We start from the raw sequence: 17,162 nt of genomic DNA on the forward strand, positions 1-17,162 counted from the left end.
TTAAATTTCTTATGTCTAGACTTCTAATACCTGAACCAATGTGCAATTATTCTCCGAATCCCTTTCAAGAACGCGAACACTGCTCAGAGCTGGCTTCCCTAGAAAAAAAGATCAGAACAGATTAAGACAACACTAGTGTCATCTGAAGCACCGCATGAATGATAACAACTGAATGGATCTTTTATAAAAAGTTAATCAAGGAAATGTTCGCCTAAAATAAATAAATTTGAAAACCTGAAGGAGAAGCAACATACAACCCTTTAGCAACTCCAGGATATTTAATTGTACCAATTGGTTGCTTGATGACAACCTATCAGTCAAAACTACTTTTAAATTCCAGTAACCTGATGGATTGACTGCCGTACAATAGACACTCCAACAGAACAATTGAAACCAAACTGAGGTGCGAACATGCATAGGAGGCCAAAGGGGGGGTCAATGAGATGGAGAATAATGCTATGCTATTACCTCATCCATATCCATCACACCACTTACTAGCGCCCGATATATCTTGCAAATCTTCCTCATTGTATTGCACTCTGAGTTGGTGTATCTATACAAGTAAAGTTTAACCATCGTTGACAAAATGATTGAAAAACTTTTTACAAGACAAATATGTGCTAATTATAGCAGAAAAGTACAGGAAGGAGCACAACTTTCAAGAAGCAAATGATGTTTCTGAATTTGCCTTGAGGCTTTAGTAGGCGGTCCACAAGTGCCATTCCAAAAAGTGTCAAATAGAGTCAGTGAGTCACCCTCTTCAGATTAGGATTTCGTTTTTTTCAGAAGATTAAAATATCAAAAATTACAAAGCTAATGTCAAGGAAGAAAGCAACAGAAAGTAATGATTGGACCTAACGCCTGACTTTTAGTCCTTTACTTACTAACCATCAGCTATCTTCATTATATGACACAATAAGTCAATAAGCATGCAGAAGTAAAGCTGAACTGCAAGTGAGATATAGGAAAAATGAAGTCTTCCTACGTTGGTAAAATAAATAAAGTCCTTCATACTGGTCTCACTGCTCTTTAATCTGTAAGAACTTGGTTTTCTCTCCATTTGGGGGTTTATAAATGGACTGGGCATGATTTAGTAAAGACAGAAAAGTGGGTAATCAATAATAACAATATACCCAGTGTGTTCCCACAAGTGGGGTCTGGGGAGGAGGAGGGTGGGGTATACGCAAACCTTACCCCTACGGAAAACTGTGTAATCATAGAACTTAATGCTTAAATGTGCTGGATTTGACTTCAGAATTCTAAGCTTATATAAGTGGATACCATGTAGCTTGTAAAGGGATGTAATGTCTAAAAGCAAACTAATTTTGCACCCAACTTTTGTTTTGATAATGCTTGTTGAAATTTACTTTTAGTTACTGCAGTCGCTTTTAGCAAAATAAGTTGTTTAGTTTAAATGAATTTGAATTTTGAATTTTATGTGAGTTGTTGAGATATTTTAGGTTGTTTTAAATTTCAAATTATGCAGATTATGTGTTTTATGTTGTCTATTTAAAGGCCGTCAATGATTAATAAAATTATTGAAAGCTACTTCAATCCATTGAGAGACATTTTCAACCTTTTTTGTTGCACCATCTTTTAAAAAAACCAACAGTGGTATCAGAGTCTCATTGATCCTACGGAAGCTGTGAGTTCTTTCAAACAACTATCATACTATTTTTAACGACCAAGGGCTACCTTTTAACCCATCAGGGCTATCCATTTTAACCCATTAGGGCTACCCATTTTCAATCCATGCTTATTTTTAAAGCATAGGACTATTTTCAACAAATATTGATGTCAAGCAACAGTCTCTCTTTGAATGCTCAAAAAAGTTTTACTGACAAAAACTATCAAATTTGGTTGGTGAAAATGCAATCATATTTTATAACTTATGTCATATGTGTTGTTGTGATGGATGGAAAATGCTTACAAAAACACTTTGCAGATTCTACAATTGTCCAAATAAAAGCACTTTCAAAAGAACTTCTATACAAGATAATGTCATGGAAGAACATGAAACACAAAATCAAAAGAAGAAAAAACAAAGAAAAAGCGAAAGATCAATATCCAAAAAATGTGCAAGTTCAAAATAACCAAGAAAATTTCAAGATCAACTACTAGAGCAAAAATTGAGGAGCAGTTTTTAAAATTGCAGTAACTAAAGCAAAGGAGGAGTGTTGAAATTTGTTTTTAGTTACTGCAGTGGTTTTTAGCACAATAAGTTGTTTAGTTTAAATGAATTTGAATTTTGAGTTTTAGTTAGGTTGTTTGAGTTGTTGAGTTGTTGAGTTTTTTTAGGTTGTTTTAAATTTCAAATTATGCAGATTATGCATTTTATATTGGCTATCTAAAGCCCCTCAATGATTAATAAAGCAATTGAAAGCTATTTCAATCCATTGAGAGACATTTTCAACCTTTTTTCCTGCCCCATCTTTTAATCAAACCAACAATGCTAACTTTAAGCTCAACTTGATTGCATTCTAGAAAGTTCCAAGAGAACCAAAATAGAGAGTTAGATATTTAAGGGGACCAATGACCTATAATATCCTATGCATTGACAAAGTGATTCATACTTTTCAGAGACTTCTCTAATGACCTCAACAGTGTGTTCTATGAAGTGATGTTGATGGGCAAGAGAGTTACTAGGATAATTTAGAGAATACTTGGTCAAAAGGTGAGAGTTGAAGATTCGATTAAACCTAAATTTGTTTTGTTCACCTCTACAAAGACTGCTGAAGGTTAAAAGACAATCTTGTTCTCACCTGACAACAAATCAAGTCTACTAAAAAGGTTCAAATATCAGAGAACGATATATTGTTGTAAACAGAACAAACTGAAGAGCTTAACTGACGTTGAGGTGAGCGCTCTCAAACCATTGGTGTGACTGGAACTGATTGAGTGGGTAGCATAAGTTGCTGCTTGTGAGAACCAAGTCTGGAGTATCTTATATACCAACGTATCTATGTAGAAAGTTTGGATGTTTAAATTACCAACTTCCTATTTACATTTTACATAAGGAAGGATGTATGGATGAATGAAGCTAATAAGGGTTCCAAACAAATAAAGAGCGCTGTGTAATCTGCATCAAGGAGGAATAGAATAATCTCGCTTCAATGAGGCAACTTTCTATTCAACAGCAGCAATTGCTGTTTGTATCTTTTCTTACTCCAGCACTTACAACAGCTCTCAAAGACCTGAGTTACCTTCTTAACTAGGAAATATCGAGCTAATCATCCCCAAAGAAAAAAATAAGAAATGAAACAGCATAATCATACTAGAGTAAATTGGGAAAGAAAAAAGAAGATATTTTGTCATATCTACTGTGGAAATGCTTAATTAATATAGTAACCTTTCAGTTGTAAAAGTTTATGCTCAAGATTCTCTTCTTTTTTGAATTATTGATATTGTTCCCACGTTCAAAAGATGAAAGTAAGCAGAAAGGAGGATGATACTAAGAGAGATAAGATTAGGAACGAAGATATACAGGAAAAGGTGGGAGTGCTCTCCGTGGTGCACAAAATGAGGACAGTGAGATTGAGATGGTTCGGGCACGTGAAGAGGAGCACAGATGCCTCAGTGAGGAGATGCGAGAGATTGACAGTTATAGGCCTAAGGAGAGGTAGAGGTAGACTAAAGAAGAATTGGGGAAAGTGATTAGATAAGACATGACACATCTTCAGTTCACCGAGGACATGACCCCAGATAGAAGAGCATGGAGGTCGAGGATAAGGGTAGAAGGTTGGCAAATAATTGTGGCCTTGTGGGGGAGCATGGTTTTGGCTTGGGAGTATCTTATTTGCTCTCTCTTCTCCTTTTCAATATTATCATTATTATTTTATTATTTCTTATTCTTCAACTTTATCTTTACTTTTGTTCTTTTGCTTTGGTTATCTTTCTTTTTTTACTGTAAATATTTTCTTAGTATTACCATCCGAGCTTCTTTCACCTTGTATTTATCAAACCTATTTTGAAATGTTTTTCTTGAGCCAAGGGTCTATTGGAAATAGCTTCTCTAACTCACAAGGTAGGGGTAACATCTGCATACCCTCTACCCTCCCCAAACCCCACATGAAGGATCACTCTGGATATGTTGTTGTTCTCATTGTGTTCTTTACCTTCATATAACACAATCTTTCAATCCAGAAGTTATAATTGACAAATCTCTTTACACATTGTTAGAATGGTCAAACTGAAATTTAAAGCAAAAAAAACATCTAAGCCTACAGAATATTGTCCAAATAAAAGAAAATAAAGAAACAAACTAACCTCAGTATGTTGGAAACAATTAATGGAAGTATAAAGTTAAGTGAATGGTACTGATAGAAAAAAGTGAATGGTAGAACTAAAACACCAAAATACTCGAACACTTGAAATCACTACACAATTGACCCTTGTATAAGTATAGAGTAAGCTGAGTTTTCTCTCTAAAACTTCAACTGGGTGGGGTGGGGGGGAGGACAATTTCTGAGCTGTTATAGGCCATTAAATAGGAGTTTTTTCTATTAAGCATGATGAAAACCAGAAGAATTTGGACAATCAGATGTTTAGCAATGTAGCGGCATATCCGACTCAATCAAGATTCAAGAGAGAATTTTGCACGCCAAATTAACAAATGTTTTATAGAACAATAATAATATTAATAAGACAACTTGATGCATCAGGGTCTGACACTCGAGCATAGACAGTAAGCTGCCTATATTGTATTATCATAGTGATGCTCTTACTGATATTAACAATAGCAGCATAAGTATGTAAGGAAAAATATGGCATGTCTAAGTGGTGAAGCAAACTCAACATACTTGTCTTCAACATTTGACGTCCCCTCAGCAAAATATGCTGCAAGGCGAGATTTACCAAGCTTTGTTTTTGCACAGAGCAGTATTCCTGGAACATTCCATAAAAGAATCAAGAATGTTCTTTCTTACTTGATTTCAGATGAACAAAAAACTGTTACATGAATTTTTTATGATATTAGAAAGTGCCCATAGTTCTAGTAAAAACCTCTACTGCATGATGACTCGACTTTGTATTGGTTACTAGATCTCAGAAATAAGATCAGGATTAGATTACTGTCAGATCCTATTAATAAAAAGGGACTATAATATTCACATTTATTGAAAAGTAAAATGGTGAAATAGGTATTTGCAGATTTCGACTAAAACTAGGCAAGAATAATGGGTTTCCATGACAGAGGACGATTAAAGGTCCACCTGTTGGAAACTATATGCAGAAATCAGAATACTATGGAGAGTTTTTTCTAAGATGGACTAGTCTACTGATTTTTCAAATCATGCAAAAATTCAAGAGTGCAGTTGGGAATCCAACAATCATGAAGCTAATGTAGTCACATTGAATGACAATTAACATTTAAAAAAACAAAATACAATGGAAAAAACCTACCAGCATTCTCTTGTTGCTGGAAATAAATATATTCATCCTTGTTCATCAAAATATTACAAAAAACATATCTGAATCAATTCAATTCAATTTTTTCCAGAATTGGTTATATTTCTGTTTTCTTTGCAGAATGGAGGTGAAAGATAGCAATAATTTTAATATTTTATTATATTTACATCTAGTAGTTTTGTTTATTAATTCAAATTAAAACTTATCTGCTACCATTTATGACAGGTTTATGTAATTCTGTTCTTTTTAAATAAAGGGACATGACATGAAATGAAAGATTACCCATCTTACAAATTATACTCAGATCACAAATTCATTCTTTGTTCTATCAGTGTACTTGGAGCAGAAATGCATGTACGGATGTACCTAGATAACTCACCTGATGTACCCCTTCCTAGGCGATGAACTGGTACTGGATGTGTTTTTTGACAACCTGATGAAGTGGTTGTCAGCTTGTGTGCATGCCACTGGAGTTGTGTCAAGACAGTCCGCTGCTGGTATAACCCTCCAGGAAGAACTTGCAAACCAGAAGGTTTATTTACAACAATCTGAAAATTGAGAATACATAACATGAATATACCTTTGGCTCCTATAGGATGGTGTGAAAAATTCTCTACCAGCTATGCTATATATATATACACACACACACACACATACATACATCATACATGCATACATATAAATACTCCAAGCTCTTTATACATCCACTCATAAGACTTCCAACAGCAAGGCTTCTTTACTTTTTTTTTATAAAGAGCAAGGCTTCTTTACTTTAACTTGTCCCAGTTTAAAATTTTCATTCAAGATCAGAACTGGGCATGTAGAAAGAAAGATCAATGAGTTTACAACGACTATGCCTCAATTTCAAACAAGTTGGGTGACTATATAGATCCTTTATATCCATTCCATTCATTTGGGTTTATTCCAATACTGGAATTTGCCTACAGATTATCCAAAGGGATACTCTAAATATCGCATTTATCCCTACAGTGACATACAAATCTCTAACCAAACCAAAAAGACTCCTGGCGAACACCGATCATAATGTAAGTGTAACAACAACGATTAAACCTTTATATTTTGAGATAAGGGTAACTTTGTATTCACAAAAGGATGATGAATTGGAAACTTACATCCCACAGGGTGGTGGGCACACCCTCAAAAAGATATACAGAATTACAAGTTTCCTATCAAATCGACTATCTCTATGCTTTCCCCTACCAAATCTTGCTTACACCAAAAAAACAAAAGACTTAAGCATTTCATTTTTATCTTCTGAAAACTATCTTTTTGTCCTTCAAAACACCTAGCATTCCTTTCTTTCCATAGAGTCCACCATATACAGGCTGGGATAGTCTTCCACCAGTCTTCACTTTTCCTTCTGTTGCCAATTCCTGACCAGCCATTAAGGAGCTCCATGGTTGTCTTTGGCATCACCCAGCTAACCCCTAGTATACACAAAAACATATTCCACAATTTTGAAGCTGTTTTACAGTGAATGAACAAATGATTATTTACTTCTGCTTTCTGCTCACACATAAAGCATCTTGAGCAAAACTGCATCCCCCTTTTTTGTATTGCCTCATGGGTAAGGCAAGCTTTTCTTATGACCAACCAGGCAAAACATGCTACTTTTAATGGGCTTTGTGTCTTCCACACTAGCTTCCAAGGCCATTTGTTAGTCACTGACTGATGAACATTCATCCTCCCGTAGCAAGATTTAACTGTGAACATTCCTTTGCTATGTAGCTTCCGAATTGGTATGTCCTTTCTTTGAGATATGCCTGGTGGGGTGTTCAGCACTTCTAGTAGCCTGGCCACATCCTCAAATTCCCAGTCATTCAGCGCCCTCCTGAACACTACATTCCACCCTTGTTGGCTCCATATTTGAGCAACAGTAGCAGATCTTTGTAAGCTCAAGGTGTAGAGGTTTGGGAATAAGTTCCTCAAGCTATCATCCCCTTCCAGATTTCATTCCAGAAATCTGTTTTCAAGCCATTACCCACACTAATATAGATATTGTTATTGAACTCTGGCCACAGCCTTCTAATGGTCTTCCATACACTGCATCCAAACGACCCCATCACATCCTCAGTAGTCCATTGGCTAGACAAGCCATATTTCCCTGCTATGAATCTTCTCCATAGGGCTCTATCTTCAGTACAAAATCTCCATGGCCATTTCTGTAGCAAGCAATTATTCTGGATCCTAAGATTTCTCATGCCAAGGCCACCTTGTTTTCTGCTCAAAGTGAGTATCTCCCAATTACACCAGGTTGTAGCCTCTTTTTTCTTTGTTCCCTTGCCAAATGAAGAATCTTCTCATTCTGTTGATTCTCTTCTCAGTGCTCTTGGGTATTGGGAATAGACTCATCATGTAGGTAGGTAGCCCATCTAAAACTGACTTGATGAGAGTCAACCTACCCCCAATGATAGGTACTGACTTTTCCATCTTGAGAGTCTTTTCTCACATCTCTCCATCACCTCACTCCATATATTCCAAACAGTTTGTATTGCCTATGGATAGTTTTTTTTTTTTGATAAGGGTAAAGTTGTATTCATCAACATTAAGGACATGCTGGAGACCTCCAAAAACTGAGTTACAGCATTTCAAACTACGATAAAACATCTACTAGATTACATATTTCCTATAAGCTGAGTTACAGCATTTCACCTACAGCATTTCTATTCCTTCTTCTTTACACCAAAAATAAAAGGTTGTCATATACAACCATTTGACCTTCTCAATTGGATTAGCCTTGTTTTGAAGCACCTACTGTTTCTCTCTTTCCATATGGACCACCATATACATGATGGTATATTACTCCACCATTTTTTCTGAGTTTTACTCCCCCCCCCCCCCCCTTCTGATCCAACAACTAAGTCTGATGTGTGTTCTGGCATGGTCCACTCTGTTTGTGTTAGGCCCAAAAATAAATTCCATAATAATGTTGTCACATTGCAATGTAGGAACAAGTGGCTATTAGTTTCCTCAGCTTCATTACATAGAGAGCACCAAGAAGCAATGTGAAAGCCTCTCTTCTTTAATCTTTCATGAGTGAAGCAACCTTTCCTTGTCACCGGCCAGGAGAAACACTTCACCTTGGTTGGTGCCTTGGTCCTCCATATCTGGTTACAGGGACCAATCTTGCCGCCTTGTAACTCTTTGACTTCCTTGGTATACAATCTGTTAACTGATAGTACCCCATCTCTGCTATGTCTCCATCTGATAAAGTCTTCCTCCATTGTTGTCCCTGTAAACCCTTCCAATATTTGTAATAAACCATCGACTCTCCCAATCTTCCAGTCGTTAAGTAATCTTCTAAACACAATGTTTCATCCCTGTTGGGACCAAAGATCAGCCACTGTCTCTTCCGGATTAGTACTCAGGAGGAAGAGATCTGGAAACAAGACCATCAATAACTCATTTCCAATCCAGTTCTCCTTCCAGAATGAAGTTTTGGTTCCAGATCCCACTTTGTAACCTATGTTTCTGTTTAGATTGGGCCACAAATTCCTGATGGTTCTCCACACTGAAACACCATAGGTGTTGTTCACTAGGTTGGAGCACCAATTCCCATCCATACCTATGGATAGTTTGCTTCCATTGTGTTTTTTTTCCTTGTTAAGTCCACATGGATGTGAAGGGAATGTAGTTCTCTATTGAGATGACGCCCCTCCATTTGATTTTAGGTCTACCTTGTATATGAACTAGTATATTTGGAGGTCTACGCAGGATATATAACCAAACGCTTGAGCTACTTGCACCTTTTGTTTTGTAACTTTTTCTAGTGTTGCATGATTGCATATTCATCTTAACATTCGCACTTCTACGCTACTCATCTTATGGATATGTTAGACTTGAGAGACCCAACATTCACTCCCATATGACATTGTTGGTCTCAAAGTCGTCTAATTTTACATAAACCTCATTATTCTTATACTGAAAACCTAGAGGTGCATATATTCTAACTTCTACTTATCCTAAAGCTCTTGCTATGTAGAATGTTTCTCCATAAATCATAATTCAAACTTTTGATTGACCATTTCATAGTGTCAAATATTGTTTGCAAATAGTGAACACTAATCCTTATTATATACTATTTGTTAGCTTATCTATAACTAGGATAAACAAGTATAGATGCAAAGTAAATCACCAGTGTAAACACACGGTTATGATAACATCTTGACTAGTTTTATGCTAGTCGTAAATGTGAGCAATATAGAAGAAAAAATATTATTGAATTGTCTCTACACAAGTACACTGGAATCCTATTTATAGACACTATGATACAATGTTTTTCCAAGTAGTATTATATATACTATACTTGTTCATATTCTTATTCAAACACTACCCCTCAAGTTGGTACATACAAGTAATATGTATCGAGCTGGTTACTGATGTAATTAATACGAGGACCAATGAGGGGCTAGGTGAAGATATTTGCAAGTTTTTTTTTGATAACCGAGAAATCCGTCTGTGGCCCGCCTTTTCGACCAACCATAGCCTTCTAAACTCGATGGATAATGGGTTCGCCTCTCTACCTTTCACCACTTAAATACCAGGCTTCGCTTTGCAGGGTGTGGGGCTTGAACATGTAACCTAAGCCATAAATCCTCCACCCTTTGCCACTTGAGCTAGGCCTTGGGGGCGAAGATATTTGCAAGTTGATCACTCGACTTCACAAATTTTGTAACAATATCTCTAGAGAGTATCTTTTTTCTGACAAAGTGACAAACAATCATAATGTGCTTAGTCCTCTCATGAAATATTGGATTTGATGTAAAATGTCAATAAAACACAAAATGATCATCTCCTCTACGAGTTATGCTAAACTCCTTAATTACTGTATTGAACTTCCCAAACCAAGCTCCAGAAGACTGTTTCAAAACAAAATGATCAGCTCCTCTACGAGTCATGCCAAACTCCTGAATTACTGTGCTAAACTTCCCAAACCAAGCTCGAGAAGACTGTTTCAAACCATATAGTGACTTGCGCATTCGAAATACAAAGATACTAGACTCCCCTAAGCAAAAAACCAGATGGTTGCTTCATATAGATTTCTTCCTCAAGATCACCGTTAAGTAAAACATTCTTAATGTCCAACTAATTAAAAGGCCAATGACGAACGGAAACCATAATAGAAAAAGGTGGATAGATGTTATTTTAGCCACGGGAGAGAAAGTATCCCTGTGATACAGCCCAAATAACAGAGTATACCCCTTTTGGCAAAAGTGAATCTGAAACACAAAGAACACTACTGGAAATCTCAGATCTGTCGAAAACAGTGTAGCATTCGCCGAAAAATGCTCAAAATCTATACAAAATATATGGAATCAAGAGATTAGTCTATATTGAACAAGAAAGTCCCGGAAACACTAGTCAAGAAATGCTCACGCGCGGTCGCTGGAAACCTAGATCTAGACGCACGTGAGAGTGCATAAGGGATCCGCGACCGACGACACTGGTTGGGATTTGGTCACCGGAGGTTGTTAGACCTTGTGGTAGTGTTGGATTTTGCACAACACCAACAGAAATTGAGATAGCTACGAGTAGTAACCAGAATTTGCACAGTGATTGTTGATTTTGCTAGAATGAAGCACAGCGATACTTTTCGAAAAGTGGTTGAAAAGAGGCTCATGCGTGCAATGCGTGGTGAAGATCTCGCCGAAGAAGGCTGCTTTTGACAATGGGTGAGAGCACGAGGAAGGTTTCCTGCCGGAATAATTTTCTGGCTTATGGTCGCGAGAGGCTGGGGGACCCCGTGGTGGTGTTGGTTTTCGCACAACACTAACGAAAACAAGATTTTGCAGAAGATAGAAAGAATAGCAATTAAGTTTGAGAACCACAGAATCTACCAATGTGGTTTCTTTATGTTTTGCCTATTAAATCAAGTTCTCTTAGAAAACCTCTTGACAAGATGGTTAGCCAACAGGTGTATTATCAAAAATACAAGGAAACTGGCTTTATCTTATATTATTTATTTATTTATTTTTATTATTAATTATTTTGGTTAGGATGGAGCTAGCACAAAGATTTTGGTCTTTTACTTAACGTTGGTTATGACAGAAAAGAAATGTCATCATTTTCTCCTTCATGTAGGCATTTGAATTGCTCAAGCCCAATATGCATCTAGATGTCTTTAACTTTTCCATTGATCACCTATGTACTCGAGTCTAGTTTCATTTCTCTCAAGAGTCGGGACATCATTAAGATGTTGGTCATTGATCTTTCCTCTTGAATTTCCAGTTTTCCTCTATCGCATAAATGAAGTATAAACATTGATAACAAAAAATAACCTCAAATTTAATTTACCAAGTAGTCATCTTCAAATAGTACTTCTAGCAAGTAAGGTGCATCAGGCTCTCTCCAAGGAAGACGATGATATACTAATTCAGCACCTGCTCTGCAGGTCCAAAAACTACACTTCAGATATTGAATCACCCAACTTATGCAGGCTAAATCTTGCAAAAAAAAAAATCATTATACAGATGTGACCTGAGTTCAGTATCTGGTAAGATAACAACTTTACCATCAATTGTTATCTGCATTAATTAAACATGACCAAGCTTCATTCATAATCCCAAGATACTCCATGTGCATTAAACACCAAGTTTAACCATTTCCTTGACGAACTAACCTGTTTATTTTGAATTCTCTGCAACCAACTATTCAACAGTTTAAAAGCTGAATCTTCAATAACACAAGCAAAAAAATAAAAGAAGTTTTGCAAAAAGGATCGGAAGCTTACCCTTGTAAAGGAGCTGAATTTTTGTACTTTCTGAAGTAGAATTCGATCAATGTAAGACCTATAAATTTTGAAAGAAGCCTACAATTTTTAAAAAAAAATTGTTGGAAAAATGAGTTTATTTATGTAAATACGAACCAGCATCGGTGGGTTGGACGATGTCATGGTAGGTTAATCCGTCATTAAGTTGTGGCCACGGCAACCCAAAGTAGGTTGTCACCGTTGCAAGCTCTGCTTTTTTCGACATTCCTAACTCAGACTCTCGGAGTAAGGAATATATCGCCGAAAGAAACTTCCTGAAACACTATTGTCAACAAATTATCATATTCTAATATCCTATCCTCGATCTTATATACAAACCAAAGGTTAAAAACTAATTAATGAATATTGCTATAGAAAATGCGTCCTAAAAGGAAAACATTTTGTCTAAAAAAATAGAAGTATATAATATTGTTTCAAATTTCTTGTTTGATTAGAATTTTAATTTTACCTTAAGTGTTCCCACATCACCTTCCACACCCAAGACTTTTTTCACTTTAGAATCAACTCCAAAAGGGAGAGAAGTAGAAAATGACAGTTACTAGGTTCACCTATCTTTTCCATCCAAAGGGACTTAGATGGCCAAAATATAACACAGTTACTTATGTTTCTTTGTTCTTCAGGCTCCTTTTGTATGTACTAGCTCCTGATCAAGGGGAATAAGAGAGAGTGATAGGAGGGGTTGTTATGAGTCTGTGGTGTGAGCAGTGCCTTTGTGTAACTTGGAATTTCCTTTTTCTTTGTATTTGTTTTGGGTTTTGGCCTATGTTGCTTGGACTCTTCAAAATTGTGGGTGTTGGAACTCCAAAAGTAGTCTATATTTGGAGTACCTAACACGAGTTCGGCATCATTTTTGGAGAGTCCGAGCAACGTAGGGTTTGGCTGAATGCATGAGGATTTTGTTTATTGACTTATAAATTAGCTTTATCAAATCAAGAGAAGTTACTTTTAGTTGGCTGCTGCAGCTCTTTTATCTCTTGCTCTACCTAAGCTTAATGCAACTAAAGCTTGAGGTAGCAGTATCACTTTTTTCCTGAGACTCTTGAAGAGAAATTTGGTCGTAAAGGCATCAAATTTTCAGATGCAGGGACAATTGGGCTGACTGTTAGAAATGGAAGTTCAGTGAAGCTACAAATACCCAATGCCCACGTCACTTCTTACAAGCCTTAAGTTTATTGGAAAGATGATGGCTTTGAGGAAGTTCTTTACAACCTTCCTCCTTCCAGAGGTGGCATTGGTTTGGTAATCAATGAAATCTTGGAGCCTAATCCTAAAGGACCAGCACCCATGGCAAAGACAACAACACCACCTTCTGATCAGTGGACTGTCACAGATGTTGATTCTGACTTTATTGATGCTCTCCAGGTATATGGCACTTCTCATTTATTTATTTAGAGCACTAAATGAAACTACTTTCTGAATAAGCCTGTTCCAAACAATCTAAGATTAGATTTGAATGGTAGATTAGCAATTGCCATACATAATTAAATGATAGACAAGGCCTACCCATTATCTCTATTCAAAGACACTTAATTATTATCAATACCAACAAGTGTTTTAGGCATAAATAGGCAATTGTGTTGTGTTGAATATCTTGATCCATTATTTACCTTTCTCCTGAAAAACTAGATTTATTTGTGTTGTGTTTTAGACATGATTTCAATCGTAATTGCATTTATCTCTTCTCGAGTATATGAACAACCATACAACTGAATGAGAGACAAAATGTAATGTGGTTAACTACAACCTACAAACTTGTAGAACTTTGGCTCATATACAACGACCACATTAAGTTCATAAATGGGTAACAAAAAAGAGAATCAAGTAACGACTAGTTCAATAGCATTTAACAATAATAGAGCTGAAAAGCTGCAAAATATCTAGGAAACAAGACTCAAGAATTTGTTCTCTCTACTCCATTTTCAACATTCAAAATTTTCACTCAGTCTCTCTATCCTCCATTTTCTATCTCTACTCCTCATTGCCGAGTAGAGCCATTTCGAGCAGAGCACAGAAACCCTAGGCCAAGACGACTACTTATCAGAGTCGGAATAAGAAATTCGAGAACTGGGGATGACAGAATCACACTTCAAAACTATTCTCAAAATCCATCAATATACCAAAACAAAAACTAATCTGAGCCACATACATACAAAATAAACTAGAATCAGTGAAGGAAAAACACAAACAAGCTGAGAAAATATAATTAAAACCCACATGCAAGATGAAAAAAAATGTAAATTACAATTTGAAGAGCAAAATCAAAGAATCAGGAAGAACAAGACCTTAGATCAGTATATTCGTATCCCAAAACTTGAAGAACTCAACAAATTTCTGGCAAAACATTAAACTCAAATTCAAATCCTACCGCTAACCAATAATGTCAAAAATTTCTACAAAACCTTATCGAAGAAATCAGAGAGACCGAGTATAGTGGGCTATTACCATGTGAACAGTATTATGGTGAAAAAGAAATTAGTGAAAAGGATTTAAAAAGAGTGAACAACCATCTATTTCTGGTGCTATTTTAAAAAAAAATAATAATAATAATAAAAAAAAAATTAAAAATAATAATAATAAAAAAAAAAAAAATATATATATATATATGAAAAGGCCCACACTTTGCAACTCATAGGTTTTAGGTGACAATTTTAATGGAAGGTCAGATTCTAGAAGAAGCCCATGAATTCGGATTGTTGATTCAACCGGCAGTGACGAAATCAATGTTGGTCCTAATTTTAATTTGAAAATTTCTGCAAATCAGTCTCCAGAAGAAGTTGATGGTGAGGTTAATCAAAATTGTCAAGCAATGTATGTGAAGAAAACGGGCGATAGAAGTAAGAAAAAAATAATTGAGTTGAGTTACAAATCTAAATTGAAAAGAAAATGAGTTGATGTTGCATTGACATCTAAGAAAGTTGTTGACAGTGATGATGATTTTTAGGATTTATCTCCTCAATTTCAGTCAAAGAAAGTGAGACCTACAGTTGCTCAGGAGAAGAATCCAAAAAGTCAAAATCGATTGTCCAAAAATATGGTTCTACCGGAAAGTCTATATTCGGTATGTCATTCTACCAACAGATTATTTAACATATAGCTTTTTTAATCTGTTTATGTGTACTTTCTTAATTTGTGGTTGTTTTGAACTTGTTTGCTCGATGTTGAAGAAAAAAATTGTGTATTTGATATTTTTATTATAGTCTAAATTTATTTACTCAAGTTTATTATACTTCAGTGATCTATAGACACACATTGAAATTGAATTAGAAGAGAATTAGAGACGAATGAAACCTGTAGCTAATGAAAAAAGTCTTTAGTGATCTGTACACGACAAAAAATGAATTAAACTTTGAACTAAATGTATTACACACACATTAAAATTGAATTAGAAGAGAATTAGAGACGAATGAAATCTGTAGCTAATGAAAAAAAGCCTTTAGTGATCTGTAAAGAACAAAAGTGAAATTTTTTGTGTATTTGATTCTTTTATTATAGTCTCTTTTAGTTTAATATGGTCTTTACTTTTCTTATGAAGTGAAATTAGTGTTCTTTAGCCTCTTCTGTTAAGTCATTTTAAATTGTTTCAACTACTGTTCGTTGATGTGTTTTTTTCATTGTGTTGGTGTATTATGAACTTTGTTATTTAGCCTTTTGTTTTCTATGAAAAATACTACTTCGTTATGTGACTAATTTAGATGTTAAACATGTTGTTCTGAATCTTACATTGAAAAAGTTGTGAATCAGAAATCTTTAAACATATTGTTCTGATTTTGTTATAGTTTAAGCATTGAGTATTGAATTATAGCTTGCCTTGAGTTCATGGTTCTTTTAAATATTATACTCGTCTAAATTTGATTTATCTACTGTTTGATAATTGCACCTTGAAATATGTGATCACTTGCTTAGTTTGAGCTATTTTCATGTTTACTTTGGTCTCCTATGCTTTGTGTTCTTTCCCTGCATATTTCTTATTCATCTGTTAGTCATTGTAACACCCCAATTTATTTTTAAGAATTATTTTTTTCTTCAAAAAAAAAATATTTATATTTTTTTAAGTTATGTTTTTGGGTAATCTGACTTCAGGAGGACATAACCCTATCGAAATTTGAAATTTTGATAAAACCCATAAAATGAAAGTTGTAGATAATTGAAATACCTTTCCAACCATAGGTCATGGGCTTATATATGACATTAGAATAAAAAGTTATGGATATTGTAAGGCAGAAGAGTCAAGATGGGCAGAAAGTTTGGCCCAACCCGATTCCAAGTCGGGTCAGCCCATATTTCTTACCATGTAAGAGATAAGTCCAGCCTTATCTCTTTCCTTTCATTCAATATACTTCCAGAACACCATAGATATATATATATAGAGAGAGAGAATTAAAAGCCATTTTGACCCAAATTCGAGTCCCGATTTCCGAAGCTCGTGAAGAGAAAAACATTGCACGTTGCGTTGTCTTCATTTTGAGCTAAAAATTAGAGAAGAAGAAGTGTATTAAGGTGGTTGACTTATACTTCAAGGTAAGATTGAGGTGTTGTTTTTCCTTATTATCAAGCTTGTTTAGAGATTTAACGGATTAGAACGGAGAAAATAGTGTTATAAACTTGTTTGTTGCCTTGTTGGAATTTATGGATTAGGGGATGTTTTGGTTGGATTAAATGGGTGGAATTAGTTAAGTTATGAAGTAGAATGATTGTTTATATTGTTCTTGATGTTCTTGATAAGTTGTTGTTGTCGAAATTGGGGGAATAAACTTTGCTTGCAAACCCGTTTTTGGTTGGGACTGTTGTTAGTAATTGTAGTATAAATCCTTGTGTAAAACTTAGTTTTGAGTGATTCAAGATGTTTTGGAAATATATTCCATAGGGCTATAACTTTTGTTTAGGATCCAAAATCCATTTTTGCTTTTATTGACTCGAAAAAGGGTGATGAAGTACAGGGGAGGTGCTGCCCAGATTTTGGTCTAAA

General features: G+C 35.5%; 1 protein-coding gene across 6 annotated transcripts in view; it reads right to left on the reverse strand.

Annotated features, from left to right (window-relative positions):
- The window catches only part of LOC129872821 (RNA pseudouridine synthase 5), a 64,682-nt gene that overhangs the window by 2,942 nt on the left and 44,578 nt on the right, over window positions 1-17,162 (reverse strand). For 2 of the 6 annotated variants that reach the window (XM_055947714.1, XM_055947713.1), the window contains exons 2-11: window positions 12,293-12,458; window positions 12,158-12,215; window positions 12,047-12,074; window positions 11,905-11,951; window positions 11,722-11,812; window positions 5,786-5,954; window positions 4,800-4,884; window positions 469-553; window positions 235-310; window positions 31-98 (exon numbers count right to left, since the gene is read on the reverse strand). In XM_055947714.1, coding sequence (XP_055803689.1) covers window positions 31-98; window positions 235-310; window positions 469-553; window positions 4,800-4,884; window positions 5,786-5,954; window positions 11,722-11,812; window positions 11,905-11,951; window positions 12,047-12,074; window positions 12,158-12,215; window positions 12,293-12,458 — 873 coding nt within the window. Of the gene's footprint in view, window positions 1-30; window positions 99-234; window positions 311-468; window positions 554-4,799; window positions 4,885-5,785; window positions 5,955-11,721; window positions 11,813-11,904; window positions 12,075-12,157; window positions 12,216-12,292; window positions 14,441-14,478; window positions 14,646-17,162 lie in introns of those variants that run through there. The other 4 variants (XM_055947717.1, XM_055947715.1, XM_055947716.1 and 1 more) reach the window with 4 other exon arrangements.

Source organism: Solanum dulcamara, chromosome 11 (assembly GCF_947179165.1).
Source record: "Solanum dulcamara chromosome 11, daSolDulc1.2, whole genome shotgun sequence".
In the NCBI taxonomy this organism is placed as follows: Eukaryota; Viridiplantae; Streptophyta; class Magnoliopsida; order Solanales; family Solanaceae; genus Solanum; species Solanum dulcamara.